General features: G+C 38.7%; 1 protein-coding gene across 1 annotated transcript; it reads left to right on the top strand.

The window, feature by feature from the left end:
• The first annotated feature begins 191 nt into the window (after positions 1-191).
• LOC127438105 (myosin heavy chain, fast skeletal muscle-like) lies at positions 192-18109 on the top strand. Its single transcript, XM_051693379.1, has 40 exons — positions 192-325; positions 5250-5468; positions 5566-5709; positions 5794-5950; positions 6050-6077; positions 6181-6292; positions 6403-6495; positions 6645-6708; positions 6794-6892; positions 6982-7085; positions 7174-7312; positions 7607-7725; positions 7806-7955; positions 8077-8247; positions 8358-8658; positions 8785-8849; positions 8941-9028; positions 9136-9253; positions 9341-9464; positions 9564-9700; positions 9775-10030; positions 10125-10367; positions 11475-11651; positions 11850-11995; positions 12082-12172; positions 12253-12642; positions 12723-12849; positions 13058-13176; positions 13288-13484; positions 13570-13753; positions 13872-14037; positions 14135-14259; positions 14396-14704; positions 16378-16581; positions 16665-16790; positions 16894-17064; positions 17184-17288; positions 17408-17503; positions 17606-17737; positions 17996-18109. Exons 2-40 carry the CDS (start codon positions 5262-5264, stop codon positions 18008-18010), a joined length of 5799 nt encoding a protein of 1932 aa, XP_051549339.1. The 5' UTR covers positions 192-325; positions 5250-5261; the 3' UTR covers positions 18011-18109.
• Positions 18110-20705: the final 2596 nt, after the last annotated feature.

Raw genomic sequence — 20705 nt, 5'->3', positions numbered from 1 at the left:
GCAGTTTATTCAGCATACTGAAGCATCTCCTCTATAGACATCCATTCAAAAAGAACAGTCTCTTGTCTCCTCGCCAGTGTACCACCATACAATGTCTATGGAAGCACGTGGTTTATGCTATTTCAGGCTAAGCTTGTAGGCTCCCTTATTAGAAGGGTTCTGTATTGTCCGCTCTTTTCCCCATCTGATTTCCTGTTTCTACTCTTAATATTTACTTTAATATTACTTAAAATAATAGATAAAACATTTATATAAATGTTGATTTTGTCGCAGTGATTTGGTCACTGTGAATATCGAGGAGTGCAGAGAAGGGTTTGATGCAAAGGTGAGGTCTGTCAATCTGTACTTGTTACCGCAGCTCGGCATCAATTGTGTATAGATTGCATCACTGTATTACTAATATTGTTGCAATAATGTTTTTTTTTTCTTTTCTTTTTTTTGGCAGAAACCATACTTTTAATGCAATTAACCATGGTGTTATTACAGTAATATGGTTGTAATATATTAACCATGGTTAATTTTGTGGTTACTGTACATTTACAAAAAATTTCATGGTGAAACCATGTTACTGTAGTAAAGCCAATATTATTTTTTTTCTAAGGTTGGGTTTAGGGGTACAGGTTAATGTAGCGTGTCTGTGGGACTCTAAATAAACACAATAAACACACTGCATATGCTAGTATTTAAATATGGGTGCAAATAGTATCTGACACTATTTACACCAGGGTGCAATTAGTACCATTATTTGCACCAGGGTTGGGGTGCACATAATATCTGCCACTATTTGGACTAGGGTGTAAATAGCATAAACCATTATTTGCACCAGAGTGCCAATAGCATCTGCCTAAATTTGATTAACTGGGTTAATTCATAAAAATCGTAGCGCAAGTTTATTTGTATTCCGAAAAAAATTATATATCATGCAGCCTCACTGGCGACGACTAAGTCCTTAATTTGGGATGGCAGTCAGTTGTCTGTGCAAAACTAGCATTTTAAAATCCTGCACCTCTAATCCACTCCCTTACCTGGCACAGTTGCTCAAATTCAAAGGTGTCCTCCTCAAGAGGTTGCTTAATGGCTGTAAAAGCAGAATGTTCCATTGGGCCGCCTACAAAACTCAGGAGGTTTTTTGACTTAGTCTTAGATAGGAAACATTTGTACATGAAAAGTATGCTTGTTTAAATTGATTAAGGATTGGACCTAAGATAAAACTGGAAATCCACCTGTGTAATCTTCAGAGAATGATTAAAAATGCCCTTATACAGTAATAACAACAATGACTGTGATTGGTGAAATAGCACAGAGAAAAGTAACAGGTGCCGTGTGACAACACCTTTTATGCGCCGCTTCAGAAGATGTCGGACAATAATTTACACATGAATAATAATACTGTGAAATTTTAGTACTCTTGGAGAGAAAAAAAAAAAAAAACATACTAAAAAGTGAAATTGCCCAAATGTTGGTCAGGACATTTGGGATTTTTTGAAAGTTGATAGGGACATTTCCCTATCATCCCTACCTAAATCTACGCCTACGGATGGAGGCATAGATTACAACCAAATGAAGATGCTCGGACACCTTCACTGAGCTCAATAATTTTCTATTTGTATAATTAACTGTTGAATGAGACCAAACATAACAGAATAATCTAAAGTGACGACCTTTCACAACAATGATTAGTAATAATTTCTGCAACAATCATTCAGCAGAAGCTCCAAACAACAACAACAACCTCAATTTGTGACTGTGACACGCATGAAAGACAAATATACTTTTCCCTTAAAAGAACTACCAAAAAGAGAAAAGACCATGAGAAACAAAAACTCCAACTCTTTGGTGTCTTATATAATGCTTAGGTGAGTTTAATCATCACTCTTTCTTGCTCATTAATCCTTCCCTAATAAAACTCATTACACAAGTCCCCCCTAAACAGTTATGAGAAACTGACATTCAACATAAGATTATTGAAATAAAAACACTGGGGTGTAAAAAAAGAAATAACCTTTAGTAAATATTACTTACACATGTCAGGGGCAAACAGCTGATAACAAATGTTAAGACTGAGATAATCTCTCTCTTGAGAACAGAAGGCACTGACAGGACTATTTGTGTCTTGCTGGCTGGAATAAGTTTGAAACATTCTGGTATTAAATCTCAAATATGCATTCAATAGTGTGCTAATAAATAGTAAGTGAGATATATGCTCACTGGATTAAATTTTTTAAAGGAAAAGAATATTGAGGAGGATGAGGGAAGCTTGCCAACAGGATCATGTAAAGGAGGGCATATCCCGCTTTGTGAATCATTCAGAAAACGAGCATTAATTCAGGCTCTAGCAAGGGCATTCATACACTAAACATAGGGACACAGAAGACTCAATTACATGTGACAAATTACGAGGTCACACATTAAAGTGTAGCCGGTATTTTTCAACATTGCTGTATAACATGCCGTCGTGCATCTCCGTTGTAGATGTTAAAAAAGTACAGTGAAAGAGACCATGCATAAATGATCAAATAAATAAAATGAAAGGCTCTTTTTAATCTTCTAACAAGTCTAATAATTAAAAAGATTCCAGAACTGTTTCTCTTTCATGCACATAAGGGACGAAAGATAATTACAAACACTGTTTCTTTTAAAGACAGTGCCCAGTTCATGTAAAGTATCTCACCCTTGATTGTTCTCTGGTTTGTTTTGTTAATTAGTCTTTCTGACCCATTTGTTCTTGTGACCTTAAGTCCCCCTATTTGCCTTGTTAGTCTGTGATGCTGGTGAGCTTTGTTCCTTGGGTTCTTGTCAATATTTGTATTTCACATGTAAAATTAAAAGCTACACTTAGATCCTCACAGCCCTATGCTCCTTGATTTCAACATTATTGATAGGTTACATGCATTTAATAAATATAAAATTAAAATAATATGAATGGTAAATGATTAGATGCCATTCCAGCAGTTATGTGGATCAAGAAACCAAGTCCATGTTAAAGATTGACTTAAATGGATGCAATTTAAGACCATAGGACCATATATTTTGTGAACTGAGGGTTTAGGAAGGACTTGAGCAAGATAGAGAGATGATTATACTTATTTCTGTGTCATTAAGACATTATTAAACAGACACCAAGGAAGATGAGAACTGTTGCCAGTAAGAACAGGGATGTTGTTATCCTCTGATGCTTGGTAGTTTTGAATGGCATAAAACAGGTGTCTCAATAATCAATGTCTCTGACATGAAGTAGGCCTGGGCCCAGTTGCAAGTTAAAAAACAACAACTTTTAGTTATAATTTTAAGGGAATTATCACAAAAGTTTTTCTTAAGGTATTTGTTGCGACTGGCACCCAAAAATGTGCTGTTTGTTATGTCTGGAAAGAAGGGAAAGCTAAGGTAAACAGAGTCCCATGATGCCTGTAATGTTATGCTCAGTTTCTCTCCCCAGTTTCTATCATGTTTACTTTTTGAAACACTGTTTGTGTTGAAACAATAGTGCTGAAATGATCGGATGCAAAGCCTGACCTGTGTTCGGATTCAAATAAAACAGAATAAAAATTTATTATTTTCTAGAATAAAACACGATTCAACTAAAACTGTCAAGCATGGAACTTAAAGAGTCGCTTACCTTTAACACTGTAAGGTTGAATTTAGCACTTCTGAAGAGCCAGGCACAACATTTACGTTAATGCCTAATACATAACAGCAATGAATCTGCCAGTACTTTTGACTTCAGAATGTGCCCATTACATTTTTTACTACCTCCTCCAAAAAAAGGACTCAGTGGCTTCAGTCATATGTTCAAGTAAGATATTAATAGACTTTAAATTAAAAGTATTTTTTGACATCTACTATGACATTTGTGTATGGTAATTGTCAGCTGCAATTTTGCACTTTTAAAATAAATGCTCTGTTAAAATAATAATGTTAAGACTACAAATTTGACTACAGAAGTGTACGAGTCTGTTAAATGATTAAATGTAAATGAAAGTGTGACATGTAAGTTGTGACCTTAGTAATTAGAATGATTAAAGGTTTGTGAGTCTATATATAACCCACTCATAAAATGGGTTGACATAAAATACAGTAGCATAATTGAATTGATAAGAATGCTCATATGTAAGTTTAAATAAAAAAATGACATTGCGTTCACACCAAAAAAGCATGCCATTTCAGTTTATGACTGTGGATGCTTGGGAAACCTACACATAAATCAGAATGTATGGGCTTGCCCATGTATGGATTCTGCTTAGTATGCAAGTTTACTTCAATAAAAGCCAAGTGTGGAACCCAGAGGAGCTGCAGAGGAGACCTGGGAAGTTACTGCCAGTGGTAAGAGCCTGTGCTGCCTGTGCTGCCTGTGTTGTATTCTAATCATCAGTTATTAATTTGTGCTTAAAGTAATTGTGGTTATTTTTCATTGAAGATTAGTGTAAGTTTCATCTGGCCTCATAGAACAAACGGTGAGTGAGTTGAGGATTCAGTGTCATTGTGTGAGCATGAGATCAGAGGAAAACATTTGTTGGAGTGAGAATTAAAGGAGACAACTGGCTTGTTGACTTTTCAGCATCAAGTTACGAATAAGCTGTTAAAACATAAAAAGCGAAAAACAGAAAAGTGTACATTTATAATTTATTTACTTAAAAACATTTAGGAAAAACAGAAAGATGTACATTTGTAATGTGTTTATTTACTTTTAAACACTTTGAAAACAGAAAAGAATACATGTATCATTAATTTACTTTAAAACGCTGGAAAAAGAGAAACGTGTAATTTTGTAATGTATTTATTTTAAAATACTTTGGAAAATTGTTCATTTGTGATGTATTTATTTACTTTAAAAAAAATAAATAAATAAAAAACACAGAAAAGTGTACATTTCAAAATGAAGTTGATTTAAACAAAGCAGCAGAAAGTGTACATTTGCGATGTTTCAACTTTAAAATACTTTGGAAAAACAGAAAAGTGTACATTTAAAATGTATTTACGCTATTTACTTTAAAACACTTTGAAAAAGAGAAAAGTTTGCATTTAAAATGAAGTTTATTTAAAACAGTTCTAAAAACAAAATGGATTTTGTCCTGAGATTTTACAAGTCTCCATAATGTGTGCTTGTACGTGTTGACCTAAACATATGCATATGCCTCCTGCATGAACACAATTTCTGCAACTCCAGAGGAGAGACTTGTCTTTATTTATGCATGCAATGCTTTTGATATTTTAAATGGACACTGTAATTATCTCTTATCATGTCTCTTTAGTAAGTCGCCACCATGAGTACGGACGCGGAGATGGCCATTTATGGCAAGGCTGCCATTTACCTCCGAAAGCCTGAGAAGGAGAGAATTGAGGCTCAGAGCAAGGCCTTTGATGCCAAGTCTGCCTGCTATGTGATTGATCCCAAGGAGTTGTATGTTAAAGGAACAATCAAGAGCAAAGATGGTGGCAAAGTCACTGTTGTTGTGAATGACACTCAGGAGGTGAATTTTCCACATTTCATGAAAACTAGGTGCTCATCTCATACAAATAAATTAAATAGTCTTAATAAATATAATATCTGCTGGATGATATGTATAGGAGAAAACAGTTAAAGAGGATGATGTCCACCCAATGAATCCTCCCAAGTTTGACAAGATTGAGGACATGGCCATGATGACCCATCTCAATGAACCCTCTGTGCTGTATAACCTCAAAGAGCGTTATGCAGCATGGATGATTTACGTAAGTTAAGAAGCAAAGAAAAACAGCATTCAAATTGACTTTGACTTTGCTGCTGTAATCTGACCACTTCTCTGCTCATTTCAGACCTACTCTGGACTGTTCTGTGCTACTGTGAACCCCTACAAGTGGCTCCCAGTGTATGATGCAGAAGTGGTGGCTGCCTACAGAGGCAAAAAACGTATGGAGGCCCCACCCCACATCTTCTCTGTCTCTGACAATGCCTATCAGTTCATGCTTACTGGTAAGATCTTGATTTAAACAAGGTGATTCTGATTTTGTGGAATACTGGTTTTTAGTTTTTTAAAGCAATTATCAAAAATTATTGCCCTTGAATTTACAGACAGAGAGAACCAATCTGTCCTGATTACGTAAGTACATACTGTTATGAGATGTGGAGAACAGTTATAGTTTCTTCTTATAGAACTTGCACATGTCTGATCATCTTCTGTCTAATTATCTCTCATAAACCAGTGGAGAATCTGGTGCTGGAAAGACTGTGAACACCAAACGTGTCATCCAGTACTTTGCCACAGTTGCAGTGCAGGGTGACAAGAAGAAAGATCAAGGTTCCGGCAAAATGCAGGTATGAGATACAAAATTATATTTATATCTATGTTATTTATACCACAAACTATTTGCAAATTATGTTTAGATATGTGACATGAAATGAGTTTAACCCTTCACTCAAAACAGGGATCTCTTGAGGACCAGATCATTGCTGCCAACCCTCTGCTAGAGGCTTATGGTAATGCCAAGACTGTGAGAAATGACAACTCTTCTCGTTTTGTAAGTTTGATCTCATCAAAATGTAAATAAAATTATAATCAGCTGTGTTTTTACATTTTACAATATGGGCATTGTGGCTTTGGTCAAATTCAAACAAATTAACAAATTGAAATATCCAGTAACAAAAGCAATTATTTTGCATAATACAGGGTAAATTCATTAGAATTCACTTTGGAACAAGCGGCAAACTGGCCAGTGCTGATATTGAGACATGTAAGTTGATGTGTATTAAACATTCTATGTTCCATTCTGATATTGGTGATATGTTCAGATCTTTTATACTTAATTACTTGACCAGATCTGCTGGAGAAGTCTAGAGTGACATTCCAGCTTCCAGATGAGAGAGGCTACCACATCTTCTACCAGATGATGACCAATCATAAGCCTGAGCTGATTGGTAGGTGGACACATTTCAGTCAGAGCTGTTTTTAAATGGAAAATAATATTGTAAAATACTCTATTATAAATGCTCTGCATATTTTACAGAAATGACACTCATCACCACCAACCCCTATGACTTCCCCATGTGCAGTCAGGGTCAGATCATAGTGGCAAGCATTGATGATAAAGAAGAGCTGGTTGCTACTGATGTGAGTTTTAAAATCAACTGAATATATATATATATATTCTAATTTCTTCTGAAATAATAATAAACTGAAATTAATATATACTTTTTAGACTGCTATTGACATTCTGGGCTTTAGTGCCGAGGAGAAGATGGGCATCTACAAGTTTACTGGAGCTGTGCTGCATCATGGTAACTTGAAGTTCAAGCAGAAGCAGCGTGAGGAGCAGGCAGAGCCTGATGGCACAGAGGGTGAGACTTGTGACTGGGTGAAGAGCTTTTATTTTATAATGTGTGCTTGAGACCTTTCGCATTGCTTCTGTTTTTAGTTTGGGCTTTAAAATATTATGTTAAATCTCATTTGGCTAATGAGATACTGAAATAGTGTGAAAAACTGAGTATGGAAGGGAATTATTGGAAGGAATCAGTACCTTTGAATGTGGTGCATTTATTCAGAGTGTCCTTGCTATGCTTATATTATAAATATAATGAAGAATGAATGAATAAATAAATGAAGAACAATTTATTTTAAAATGTATTTATTAGATGCTGACAAAATTGCTTACCTTCTGGGCTTGAACTCTGCTGATATGCTGAAGGCTTTGTGCTATCCCAGAGTGAAGGTCGGAAATGAGTTTGTGACCAAAGGTCAAACCGTGCCACAGGTATGCAGTATGTCCAGCTAAGAAAAATGTTGGCAAAATCAGAGCAAGTTTGAATAACATTTTCTGTATTCTACTCACAGGTGTACAACTCTGTTAGCGCTTTGGCCAAGTCTATCTATGAGAGGATGTTCTTGTGGATGGTCATTCGTATCAACCAGATGTTGGACACAAAACAAGCTAGACAGTTTTTTATTGGTGTGCTGGATATTGCTGGATTTGAGATCTTTGATGTAAGAATTATTCTGTTTTCTGATTCTCTTTTTATTGCAAGTTAACTGATTCATATTCAGTAAAGGTTTTTCTCTCTCTCTCTCTCTCTCTCTCTCTCTCTCTCTCTCTCTTTCTCTCCAGTTCAACAGCATGGAGCAGCTGTGCATCAACTTCACCAATGAGAAACTACAACAGTTCTTCAACCACCACATGTTTGTGCTGGAACAAGAGGAGTACAAGAAGGAGGGCATTGTTTGGGAGTTCATTGACTTTGGCATGGACTTGGCTGCTTGCATTGAGCTCATTGAAAAGGTTTTACTGTCTTCTAAATTAGACATAATTTTATAATTTCTATAATTCTATAATTTACTGTTGTCAGAGTGTGTAACTTTTAGTAATACTCTTCCTTCATTTACAAATAGCCCATGGGTATCTTCTCCATCCTTGAAGAGGAGTGCATGTTCCCCAAGGCTACAGACACTTCCTTCAAGAACAAGCTTTATGATCAGCACCTTGGCAAGTGTGCTGCTTTCCAGAAGCCAAAGCCTGCCAAAGGCAAAGCTGAGGCCCATTTCTCCCTGGTTCACTATGCTGGAACTGTGGACTACAACATCGCTGGCTGGTTGGACAAGAACAAGGATCCACTGAATGAGTCTGTTGTGCAGCTGTACCAGAAGTCTTCTGTCAAACTTCTGGCTACTATCTACCCACCAGTTGTTGAGGGTAATTTAATTAATTTATATTTAATTATAATTTATTATATATATATATAAGCATATTTAAATTACAGAAGGATTGAATTAGCTCATTTGAACTGGAATTTGGCTCATTATTTCAATGTTTGTAAAGAAACTGGCAAGAAGGGAGGCAAGAAGAAGGGTGGCTCCATGCAAACTGTGTCCTCCCAGTTCAGGGTATGTACAGAGGATGTTGAAGTTGATATGACAACAATATTGCTGTATTTGGAATTTAAAAAAACGAGAGAACTCTTTTTATTCTCCACAGGAGAACTTGGGCAAGCTTATGACCAACTTGAGGAGTACTCATCCACATTTTGTGCGTTGTCTGATTCCCAATGAGTCCAAGACTCCAGGTAAAGTAATGAAGGGCTTACAGATATTCTGACAATATCAAAATAAATGATAATGGTCATGTAAAGTGTTCATGCACTGAGCTGAAGATGTAAATTGTTCTCTATAGGTCTAATGGAGAACCACCTGGTTATCCACCAGCTGAGGTGTAATGGTGTACTGGAGGGTATCAGAATCTGCAGAAAGGGCTTCCCCAGCAGAATCCTCTATGGTGACTTCAAACAAAGGTAAATGGGCCCACATGAATATACAGTTTCTGGTCTGGGGATTATCTTCATGAAAACATAGGAAGCATTTTGACAAATCTTCCCCAGATACAAGGTGCTGAATGCCAGTGTTATCCCTGAGGGACAGTTTATTGACAACAAGAAGGCCTGTGAGAAACTCTTGGGATCCATCGATATTGATCATGACCAGTACAGATTTGGGCACACAAAGGTTAATATTCTGAATTACACTTTAAAGATTCCATATTCATGAGTTATGATTTTAGGCAATAAAACTGGAAACAAACTTCTTTATTACACACAAATTCAGGTATTCTTCAAAGCTGGTCTTCTGGGTACTCTTGAGGAGATGCGTGATGAGAAACTGGCTGCTCTGGTCACAATGACTCAGGCTCTCTGCCGTGGTTTCCTGATGAGGAGGGAGTTTGTGAAGATGATGGAGAGGAGGTTAGTTATAACATTTATAAATATGGCTACAATAATGACTGTGACAAGAGTAATTCATGACAAATTATTTACAGGGAGTCCATTTACACCATCCAATACAACATCCGTTCATTCATGAATGTCAAACACTGGCCATGGATGAAGGTTTACTACAAGATTAAGCCTCTGCTGAAGAGTGCTGAGACTGAAAAGGAACTGGCAACCATGAAAGAGGACTTTGCAAAATGTAAAGAGGCTTTGGCCAAGGCAGAAGCAAAAAAGAAGGAGCTGGAAGAGAAGATGGTAGCACTGCTACAAGAGAAGAATGATCTGCAGCTTCAAGTAGCCTCTGTGAGTATGCATTAATTAATTTACTGAAATTTGGTTCCATTTAAAAATGAAACATAATTTTAACAATAATATATAAAATCCTTTTTCCTGTCAGGAAACTGAGAATCTCTCAGATGCTGAGGAGAGGTGTGAGGGTCTGATCAAGAGCAAAATTCAGCTTGAAGCTAAACTCAAAGAGACAACTGAGAGACTGGAGGATGAGGAAGAAATCAATGCTGAACTCACAGCCAAGAAGAGGAAACTGGAGGATGAGTGCTCTGAGCTGAAGAAAGACATTGATGACCTCGAGCTTACATTGGCTAAAGTAGAAAAGGAGAAACATGCCACTGAAAATAAGGTCTGTGTGTTGGATTTATTTCAACTCTTTATACGATGTTGAAGAATATGAAAATGGCTGAACAAAATTAATTTGTGGTGGTGGCGTAGTGGACTAAAAGCACTAAACTGGTAAGCAAAAGGTTATTGGTTCAATCCCCACAGCCACCACCATTGTGTCCTTGAGCAAGGCACTTAACTCCAGGTTGCTCCAGGGGGATTGTCCCTGTTATAAGGGCACTGTAGTCGCTTTGAATAAAAGCATCTGCCAAATGCATAAATGTAAATGTAATTGTGGCAGCAGGGGCATAGTCAAGCATTACTTACAGACAGATGCTTCAGACAGGGGGCTGGGGGCCGTACTCTCGCAGGTGGTGGAGGGGGAGGAGCGCCTGGTGTTGTACATTAGCCGTGAGCTCTCCTTGAGGGAAACTAAGTACAGCACCATAGAAAAGGAGTGTCTCGCCATCAAGTGGGCTGTCCTCACTCTCCGATACTACCTGTTGGGGCGGGCCTTCACCCTCTGTTCCGATCACGCCCCACTCCAGTGGCTCCACCGAATGAAAGATACCAATGCCCGGATCACCCATTGGTACCTGGCTCTTCAGCCGTTTAAGTTCAAGGTGGTCCACAGACTGGGGGCGCAGATGGCTGTCGCCGACTTCCTTTCCAGGAATGGGGGGGAAGTGGTAGGCGGGCCGGATGCCGCCCCGGCCTGAGTCGGGCGGTGGGGATATGTGGCAGCGGGGGCGTGGTCAAGCATCTCTCCGGAGAGAGAGAAAGCAGTAAGGGCGCTTACACCTGAGCTAAATTATTTCTAACACCTGTCTCTAATTTCAGTGAGCACAGGGAGAGCAGCACAAATAGAGACACACCGCAAATAGAAAGGAGAGAGAGCCTGGGCACGACAGACCCGAACAAAAAGCAAAGAGTTTTTATTACAAGTGATGAGAGTTTATTTTGTGAAGCGGTGTGTGATTGTAGATTAACTTAGTGCATAACGCAAAGACTGTGAGACTGTAATTGTGCTGCATAGAGAGGAAATAAATCCTTACCTGAACCAGGAAAGCTGCTTCTTGCCTCCTCCTTACAGTAATGTAAATGTAATTTAGTAACAAACATTACACAGGTCAAGAACCTAACTGAGGAAATGGCAGCACAGGATGAGAGCATTGCCAAACTTACAAAGGAGAAGAAAGCCCTTCAAGAAGCACATCAGCAGACTCTGGATGATCTCCAGGCAGAGGAGGACAAAGTCAACACCCTGACCAAAGCCAAGACAAAGCTTGAGCAGCAAGTTGATGATGTGAGTTGTAGTACAGAGATATGATTAGGTAATACTTTGAATATTTTGGTTTGTCACAGAGTAATTTCTTCTAGTGGTGGTATGTAAAGGTAAATAAAAGTAAAAATGCAGGAATGTGTATTACTAGTAAACCAGCAACTAATAATGATGATAAAAATTAACACATGTTATTCAAATTAATAATAATGTTTTGCACAGCTTGAGGGTTCCCTTGAACAAGAGAAGAAGCTCCGCATGGACCTTGAGAGAACCAAGAGGAAGCTTGAAGGGGACCTGAAACTTGCCCTAGAATCTATCATGGACCTGGAGAATGACAAGCAGCAATCTGAGGAGAAAATAAAGAAGTGAGAATTCTTTCTAACTGATCACAAAAATAGTGAAGTTATAGTTTATTTCAATTGATTCATTTGATTTCTGTTTTTACACACAGAAAAGACTTTGAAACAAGCCAGCTGCTCAGCAAGATTGAAGATGAACAATCTCTTGGAGCTCAACTCCAGAAGAAGATAAAAGAGCTGCAGGTATTTAATTGAACTCTTCTGTAACATTGTTAAAAATGGTAAAATCAAGATCTATAAAGTGTCACTAATTGCCTCTATAGGCTCGTATTGAGGAACTGGAGGAAGAGATCGAGGCTGAGCGTGCTGCTCGTGCAAAGGTGGAGAAGCAGAGAGCTGATCTCTCCAGGGAACTTGAGGAGATCAGTGAGAGGCTTGAGGAGGCTGGAGGAGCAACTGCTGCTCAGATCGAGATGAATAAGAGGCGTGAGGCTGAATTCCAGAAGCTGCGTCGTGATCTTGAAGAGTCCACCCTCCAGCATGAAGCCACTGCTGCTGCCCTCCGCAAGAAGCAGGCTGACAGCGTGGCTGACCTGGGAGAGCAAATCGACAACCTCCAGCGCGTCAAGCAGAAGCTTGAGAAGGAGAAGAGCGAATACAAAATGGAGATTGATGATCTATCCAGCAACATGGAGGCTGTTGCCAAAGCAAAGGTTGAGAATTGTGTTTCCAAAGAAATATCTACAATGATTGTGTAAGATGTTTTAAATATCTAACGACTTTGTATTTGCAGGGCAATCTTGAGAAGATGTGCCGCACACTTGAGGACCAACTTAGTGAAATAAAGTCCAAGAATGATGAGAATGTTCGTCAGATAAATGACATCAGTGCACAAAGAGCAAGACTTCAAACTGAAAATGGTAACAGATAACAACATTGAACAAATTGATAGTATGTTGAGAAACATTAAATAGTGTATTAAGATAATTCTGCATTGAATTTCTGACTATAACAAAGGCTTATTAGAAGAAACAAACATACTCATTATTAAAAAAACTTTATAAAGTCTAAATAACTGATATAGATTGACTGATTTAGATCTGAGACAGTGAATCAAAATCTCAACAGGTGAATTTGGCCGTCAGCTGGAGGAGAAGGAGGCTCTAGTTTCTCAGCTCACCAGAGGCAAACAAGCGTTCACTCAGCAAATTGAGGAGTTAAAAAGACATATAGAGGAGGAAGTGAAGGTAAAAAAAATAATATTTAATGAACTTTTTTTCTGTAATCTGAAAAGTAATCTGAGGAATCAGTGAATCAGTGACTTTGAAAATGCATTGAACATATACTGTCTTTTTTAGGCCAAGAATGCTCTGGCCCATGCTGTGCAGTCAGCCCGTCATGACTGTGACCTGCTCCGCGAGCAGTTTGAGGAAGAGCAGGAGGCAAAGGCTGAGCTGCAGCGGGGCATGTCTAAGGCCAACAGTGAGGTTGCTCAGTGGAGAAGCAAATATGAAACTGATGCCATCCAGCGCACAGAGGAACTTGAAGAGGCCAAGTATGTACACTCTGATCAGAAATACTCTTTATTCTCACAGCAATTATGGTCCACTTAGTGTAAGATAACGTGTGCTCCTAAATAGGAAGAAGCTGGCTCAACGTCTGCAAGAAGCAGAGGAACAAATTGAGGCAGTGAACTCCAAATGTGCCTCTCTGGAGAAGACCAAACAGAGACTCCAGGGTGAAGTGGAGGACCTCATGATTGATGTGGAAAGAGCCAATGCTTTGGCTGCCAACCTTGACAAGAAGCAGAGAAACTTCGACAAGGTAAATTATTCTTAAGTCTTTCTGCAGTATGTGATATAGTCTCTTTTACATTAGGCTCTTTTTATAAATTGCAAGTTAAATAATAGTTTAACCTGACCCTGAAATATCTCTACTCTAGGTCCTGGCAGAATGGAAGCAGAAGTATGAGGAAGGTCAGGCAGAGCTGGAAGGTGCCCAGAAAGAGTCTCGCTCACTCAGCACTGAGCTGTTCAAGATGAAGAACTCTTATGAGGAGACTCTGGATCAGCTGGAGACACTCAAGAGAGAAAACAAGAATCTGCAGCGTGAGATTTAGATTTATTCATTTATTCAGTACTTTTCTGTTATACATTCTGTTGTAATTCACATCATTTATAATGATATTTCCTTTTTCAACTATAGAGGAGATTTCAGATCTGACAGAACAGTTAGGTGAGACTGGTAAGAGCATTCATGAGCTGGAAAAGGCCAAGAAGGCAGTGGAGACAGAGAAGTCTGAGATTCAGACCGCACTGGAGGAGGCTGAAGTGAGTATATCAAGATTAGGATTTCTTACTGAAATTCCTGTTAAAACAACATATTACAGTGGTAATAAATGCTTTTTAGTGCTAAGATATTGTTTTAATCTATTGTTGGTAATATTTAATATTATATTTTTCACAGGGCACCCTGGAGCATGAGGAGTCCAAGATTCTTCGTGTCCAGCTTGAGCTAAACCAGGTCAAGGGTGAGATCGACAGGAAGCTTGCAGAGAAGGATGAGGAGATGGAGCAGATCAAGAGGAACAGCCAGAGAGTCATTGAGTCCATGCAGAGCACTCTGGACTCTGAGGTCAGGAGCAGGAATGATGCCCTCAGAATCAAGAAGAAGATGGAGGGAGATCTTAATGAGATGGAGGTTCAGCTGAGCCATGCCAATCGACAGGCTTCTGAATCCCAGAAACAACTGAGGAATGTTCAGGGACAACTCAAGGTATGTGACTTGCTCTAGCTTTTTGGAGTTTAATTATCATGTGTACACAGTCTAATGCTGAACTATATGGGAGAACACAATAAAAATTAAAGCACTTATGTGGGGCATAATATTTAAAAGCCTTTTTTTAAAATAAGGCTAATATATATATATATATATATATATATAGATATATATATATATATATATCTATATCTCAGCAAAAAAAGAAACGTCCTCTCACTTTCAACTGCTTTTCAGCAAACTTAACATGTGTAAATATTTGTATGAACATTAAAAGATTCAACAACTAAGACATAAACTGAACAAGTTTCACAGATATGTGACTAACAGAAATGGAATAATGTGTCCCTGAATAAAGGGGGGGTCAAAATCAAAAGTAACAGTCAGTATCTGGTGTGGCCACCAGCTGCATTAAGTACTGCAGTGCATCTCCTCTTCATGGACTGCACCGGATTTGCCAGTTCTTGCTGTGACATGTTACCCCACTCTTCCACCAAGGCACTTGCAAGTTCCCGGACATTTCTGGGGGGAATGGCCCTAGCCCTCACCTCCGATCCAACAGGTCTCAGATGTGATCAATGGGATTGAGATCCAGGCTCTTTGCTGGCCATGGCAGAACACTGACATTCCTGTCTTGCAGGAAATCATGCGCGGAACGAGCAGTATGGCTGGTGGCACTGTCATGCTGGAGGGTCATGTCAGAATGGAAGGGTACCACATAAGGGAGGAGAATATCTTCCCTGTAACGCACATCATTGATATTGCCTGCAATGACAACAAGCTCAGTCCGATGATGCTGTGACACACTGCTTCAGACCATGACGGACCCTCCACTTCCAAATCGATCCTGCTCCAGAGTATAGGCCTCGGTGTAATGCTCATTCCTTCGACAATAAACGCAAGTCCAACCATCACCCCTGGTGAGACAAAACCGCGACTCGTCAGTGAAGAGCACTTTTTGCCAGTCCTGTCTGGTCCAGCGAAGGTGGATTTATGCCCATAGGCGCTGGTGATGTCTGGTAAGGACCTGCCTTACAACAAGCCTACAAGACCTCAGTCCAGCCTCTCTCAGCCTATTGCGGACAGTCTGAGCACTGATTGAGGGATTGTGCATTCCTGGTGTAACTCGGGCAGTTGTTGTTGCCATCCTGTACCTGTCCCACAGGTGTGATATTTGGATGTACAGATCCTGTGCAGGTGTTGTTACACGTGGTCTGCCACTGCGAGGATGATCAGCTGTCTTTCCTGTCTCCCTGTAGCGCTGTCTTAGGCATCTCACAGTATGGAAATTGCAATTTATTGCCCTGGCCACATCTGCAGTCCTCATGCCTCCATGCAGCATGCCTAAGGCACGTTCAAGCAGATGAGCAGGGACCCTGGGCATCATTCTTTTGGTGTTTTTCAGAGTCAGTAGAAAGGTCTCTTTAGTGTCCTAAGTTTTTATAACTGTGACCTTAATTGCCTACCATCTGTAAGCTGTTAGTGTCTTAATGACCGTTCCACAGGTGCATGTTCATTAATTGTTTATGGTTCATTGAACAAGCATGGAAAAAATTATTTAAACACTTTACAATAAAGATCTGTAAAGTTATTTGGATTTTTACAAAATGATCTTTAATATATATAGAACCATAGGACCACATTGGTTAGCCCCTGTAATACATTTTTAGGATGCCCAACTGCACCTTGATGATGCCCTGAGAGGACAGGAAGACATGAAAGAGCAGGTGGCCATGGTGGAGCGCAGAAACACTCTGATGCAGGCTGAGATTGAGGAGCTGAGAGCTGCTCTGGAGCAGACAGAGAGAGGTCGCAAAGTGGCTGAACAAGAGCTGGTGGACGCCAGTGAGCGAGTTGGACTGCTGCACTCTCAGGTAATCATTACAAAAGATCTCTTTTGTGACCCAATCACAAATGCAGATGAAAGATAATCACTTTATATATTTCTCCGTTTCAGAACACAAGTCTTCTGAACACCAAGAAAAAGCTTGAGGCTGACCTTGTCCAAATTCAGGGTGAAGTTGATGATATCATCCAGGAAGCAAGAAATGCAGAGGAGAAGGCTAAGAAGGCCATCACTGATGTTAGTTTTTAAGTTAAAAAAAATACAACATTTTAAAAATCAAAACTGACCTCATGGAGTGTAGCAAAGATTCTCACAGATTTTTTTTTTTAATGCCAATTAGGCTGCAATGATGTCAGAAGAGCTAAAAAAAGAGCAGGACACCAGTGCTCACCTTGAGAGGATGAAGAAGAACCTGGAAGTCACAGTGAAGGACCTGCAGCACCGTCTTGATGAGGCTGAGAATCTGGCCATGAAGGGAGGAAAGAAACAACTCCAGAAACTGGAGTCCAGGGTGAGATTTCCTTTGTTTCCATGTTTACAGTCTTGATGTGGGTAGTGTGAAATATATGTTATGTCATGATATATTGTATTTTGTTTGGATAAAATGAATTTGCGATATGTATTGTGTAGGTCCGTGAGCTTGAGACTGAAGTTGAGGCAGAACAGAGACGTGGGGCTGATGCTGTTAAAGGTGTCCGCAAATATGAGAGGAGAGTGAAGGAGCTCACCTACCAGGTATGATCATAGGTTCATAGGTTCTTTCTTATAGAAGATTTTGCATAATAGTGCACATACTGGAAATACCTATTTGTAGTAAAGAATAAAGAATAAATCTAGTATTTGTATTGTTGCAGACTGAGGAGGATAAGAAGAACATCACCAGACTCCAGGATCTGGTTGATAAGCTGCAGTTGAAGGTCAAGGTCTACAAGAGGCAGGCTGAGGAGGCGGTATGTAAAATCTATTATGAATTGCATTGCAAATTTTTTTATATCACTGGTTGTGTTTATAACTAAAGCCAAGTTAATAAACATGTCACAAAAAACATTTAGGAGGAGCAAGCCAACACTCACTTGTCTAAGTTGAGGAAGGCGCAGCATGAGCTGGAAGAGGCTGAGGAGCGTGCTGACATCGCTGAGTCTCAGGTCAACAAACTCAGAGCCAAGAGCCGAGATGCTGGAAAGGTCAGACTGAGTAGATAGGTTCTTGCATGAATAATTCAGCTTCTTTATCCAAATACAATTATCTAACAAACATTCTCCAATTATAATGATACTTCTTAGCAGCAGCAGTAGAATTATGGTAACAGCATTTTACTTATGTCATATATACTGTATGACATTTACACATCTGTGATACTGACACTGTATATGAAGCACAGTATTTTTTTGTAAACAAAAAAAAAAGGCTTATGTTGAATTTACCTCTTTCTTCTCTCCCAGGGCAAAGAAGAGTGAATCCATAAAGCTTAAAACGAGCATCTACTGAAGTCATATAATATGATTGTTTTGTAGAACTACCTCTCTCTCCTTTGTGAAATAAACCTGTACATATCATCATTTAACTCGCCTTTGTGTGATTTTATAGCAAGTGCACTATCACGATACAAAAACCTGACATTTTTATTATTAAATCAAAACTTTTATATTTACATCATGCAGATCGCATTATACTGGCCATTTTGTGTGTATTGCATCTACTTAATTATCAAGTAACAATCAAAATTTGTGGTGAGAAACAAAAACTCTTGAAAGTTCCATAAAGGTTAAAAGGTTCCTTTAAAAAATGGTAGTGTTTATGTCATCTTCATAGAGTCAATTTGCACTCTGAATAGATATTAGCATTCATTCTTGAGCAATTTCAGTCAGTGATCTACTTTGCAATAATCTAATCTAATCTACATTGCTGTGTCAATAGAATACCAAGTCTCCTCATAGGCAGATACTTGGCTTCACATAAGTGTAATTTGCCTCTTCCTTATTTCCAAGGCCAAACAAAATAAAAATTAAAAATTAAAAAAAGATTGAGTCTTTTAAAACATCTTATATTGTAATAATTACCCTCCTTGTCCTTGTAAAGTGAATCTGAACATTATCAGCATTTACCTTACTTTTCTGTTATTTTACAACATAGTACACTGTCACAACGCATTAACATTTTGTATACAGTATATATATCACATATTATATATTGATTGGTTGTATCATTGTGATATGAGACATAAAGATTGAAAGAGAGGCTCTAAAAATAGATTCTGCGTATGTCTTGTTAATGAGGTTGCTCATACTGACACAACATTAACATATCTTATGATTCATTTGAGAATCTTTACTGAAGCATTGTAATCCAAGGAAATCTGTTTGGAAAATGACATGTTTGATGACTAATTGCAACAATACAATATTATTTTTGTTATTTTTTTATCTCACACTGAATGTACTGTGTAAGCTTTAAATTACTGATTGGATAAACCTCATTTAAACTGAGTGCACTACACACTTCAACATTCTTGTATTTTTCACAAATGTTAAAACAGTGAGACATAGGCTACTGCAATCATCTAATAACACATTTATGGAACATCTCTAATTAGCCCTAATTAAGTCTAGATGCCCACCTCATTCTTAGTCAGAGCTTATTTTTTTGTCTTATGATTTACAGTATTTTGCTAACCCATCGCAAGCATGAAAGATATATTAGAAACTACCCATTGGCTACTTCTAGCCTTACTGACTGTGATTAACAGTCATCTTGAAAGAAGAAAATGATTCCCTGCTGTTCAACAAGTAATGTAATTTAGGCTAATAATTACATCAACTAAAACCTAGAACTGCATTATTTAATTCAACAGCATTTTTTAATTTTAAACCAAGTCTTTAAGTTTGAAAAAATTAATAAATAAATAAATAATTCAAAGATGAACATATTTAACAAATATTGAATGTTTGGCCTTGTTACAGACACACAAGGTGACACACACAGGTTTAAATGGCAATTAAAGGTTAATTTCCCACACCTGTGGCTTTTTAAATTGCAATTAGTGTCTGTGTATAAATAGTCAATGAGTTTGTTAGCTCTTACGTGGATGCACTGAGCAGGCTAGATACTGAGTCATGGGGAGCAGAAAAGAACTGTCAAAAGACCTGTATAACAAGGTAATGGAACTTTATAAAGATGGAAATGGATATCCAAAGCCTTGAAAATGCCAGTCAGTACTGTTCAATCACTTATTAAGAAGTGGAAAATTCGGGGATCTCTTGATACCAAGCCAAAGTCAGGTAGACCAAGAAAGATTTCAGCCACAACTGCCAGAAGAATTGTTCAGGATACAAAGAAAAACCCACAGGTAACCTCAGGAGAAATACAGGCTGCTCTGGAAAAAGACGGTGTGGTTGTATCAAGGAGCACAATACAACGATACTTGAACAAAAATGAGCTGCATGTTCGAGTTGCCAGAAAGAAGCCTTTACTGCGCCAATGTCACAAAAAAGCCAGACAACACCTTGGCACGCCTCACAGCTTCTAGCATACTGTAATTTGGAGTGACGAGACCAAAATAGAGCTTTATGGTCACAACCATAAGCACTATGTTTGGAGAGGGGTCAACAAGGCCCATAGTGAAAAGAATACCATCCCCACTGTGAAGCATGGTGGTGGCTCACTGATGTTTTGGGGGGTGTGAGCTCTAAAGGCACGGGGAATCTTGTGAAAATTGATGGCAAGATGAATGCAGCATGTTATCAGAAAATACTGGCAGACAATTTGTATTCTTCTGCACGAAAGCTGCGCATGGGACGCTCTTGGACCTTCCAGCACGACAGTGACCCTAAGCACAAGGACAAGTTGACCCTCCAGTGGTTACAGCAGAAGAAGGTGAAGGTTCTGGAGTGGCCATCACAGTCTCCTGATCTTAATATCATCGAGCCACTCTGGGGAGATCTCAAATGTGTGGTTCATGCAAGATGACCAAAGACTTTGCATGACCTGGAGGCATTTTGCCAAGACAAATGGGCAGCTATACCACCTGCAAGAATTTGGGGCCTCATAGACAACTATTACAAAAGACTGCTTGCTGTCATTGATGCTAAAGGGGGCAATACACAGTATTAAGAACTAAGGGTATGCAGACTTTTGAACATGGGTCATTTCATT

This window comes from Myxocyprinus asiaticus, chromosome 4 (genome assembly GCF_019703515.2).
Source record: "Myxocyprinus asiaticus isolate MX2 ecotype Aquarium Trade chromosome 4, UBuf_Myxa_2, whole genome shotgun sequence".
Taxonomy (NCBI): Eukaryota; Metazoa; Chordata; class Actinopteri; order Cypriniformes; family Catostomidae; genus Myxocyprinus; species Myxocyprinus asiaticus.
Note: the sequence above shows the minus strand (reverse complement) of the source record. Positions and strands in the feature narration are given on the sequence as shown.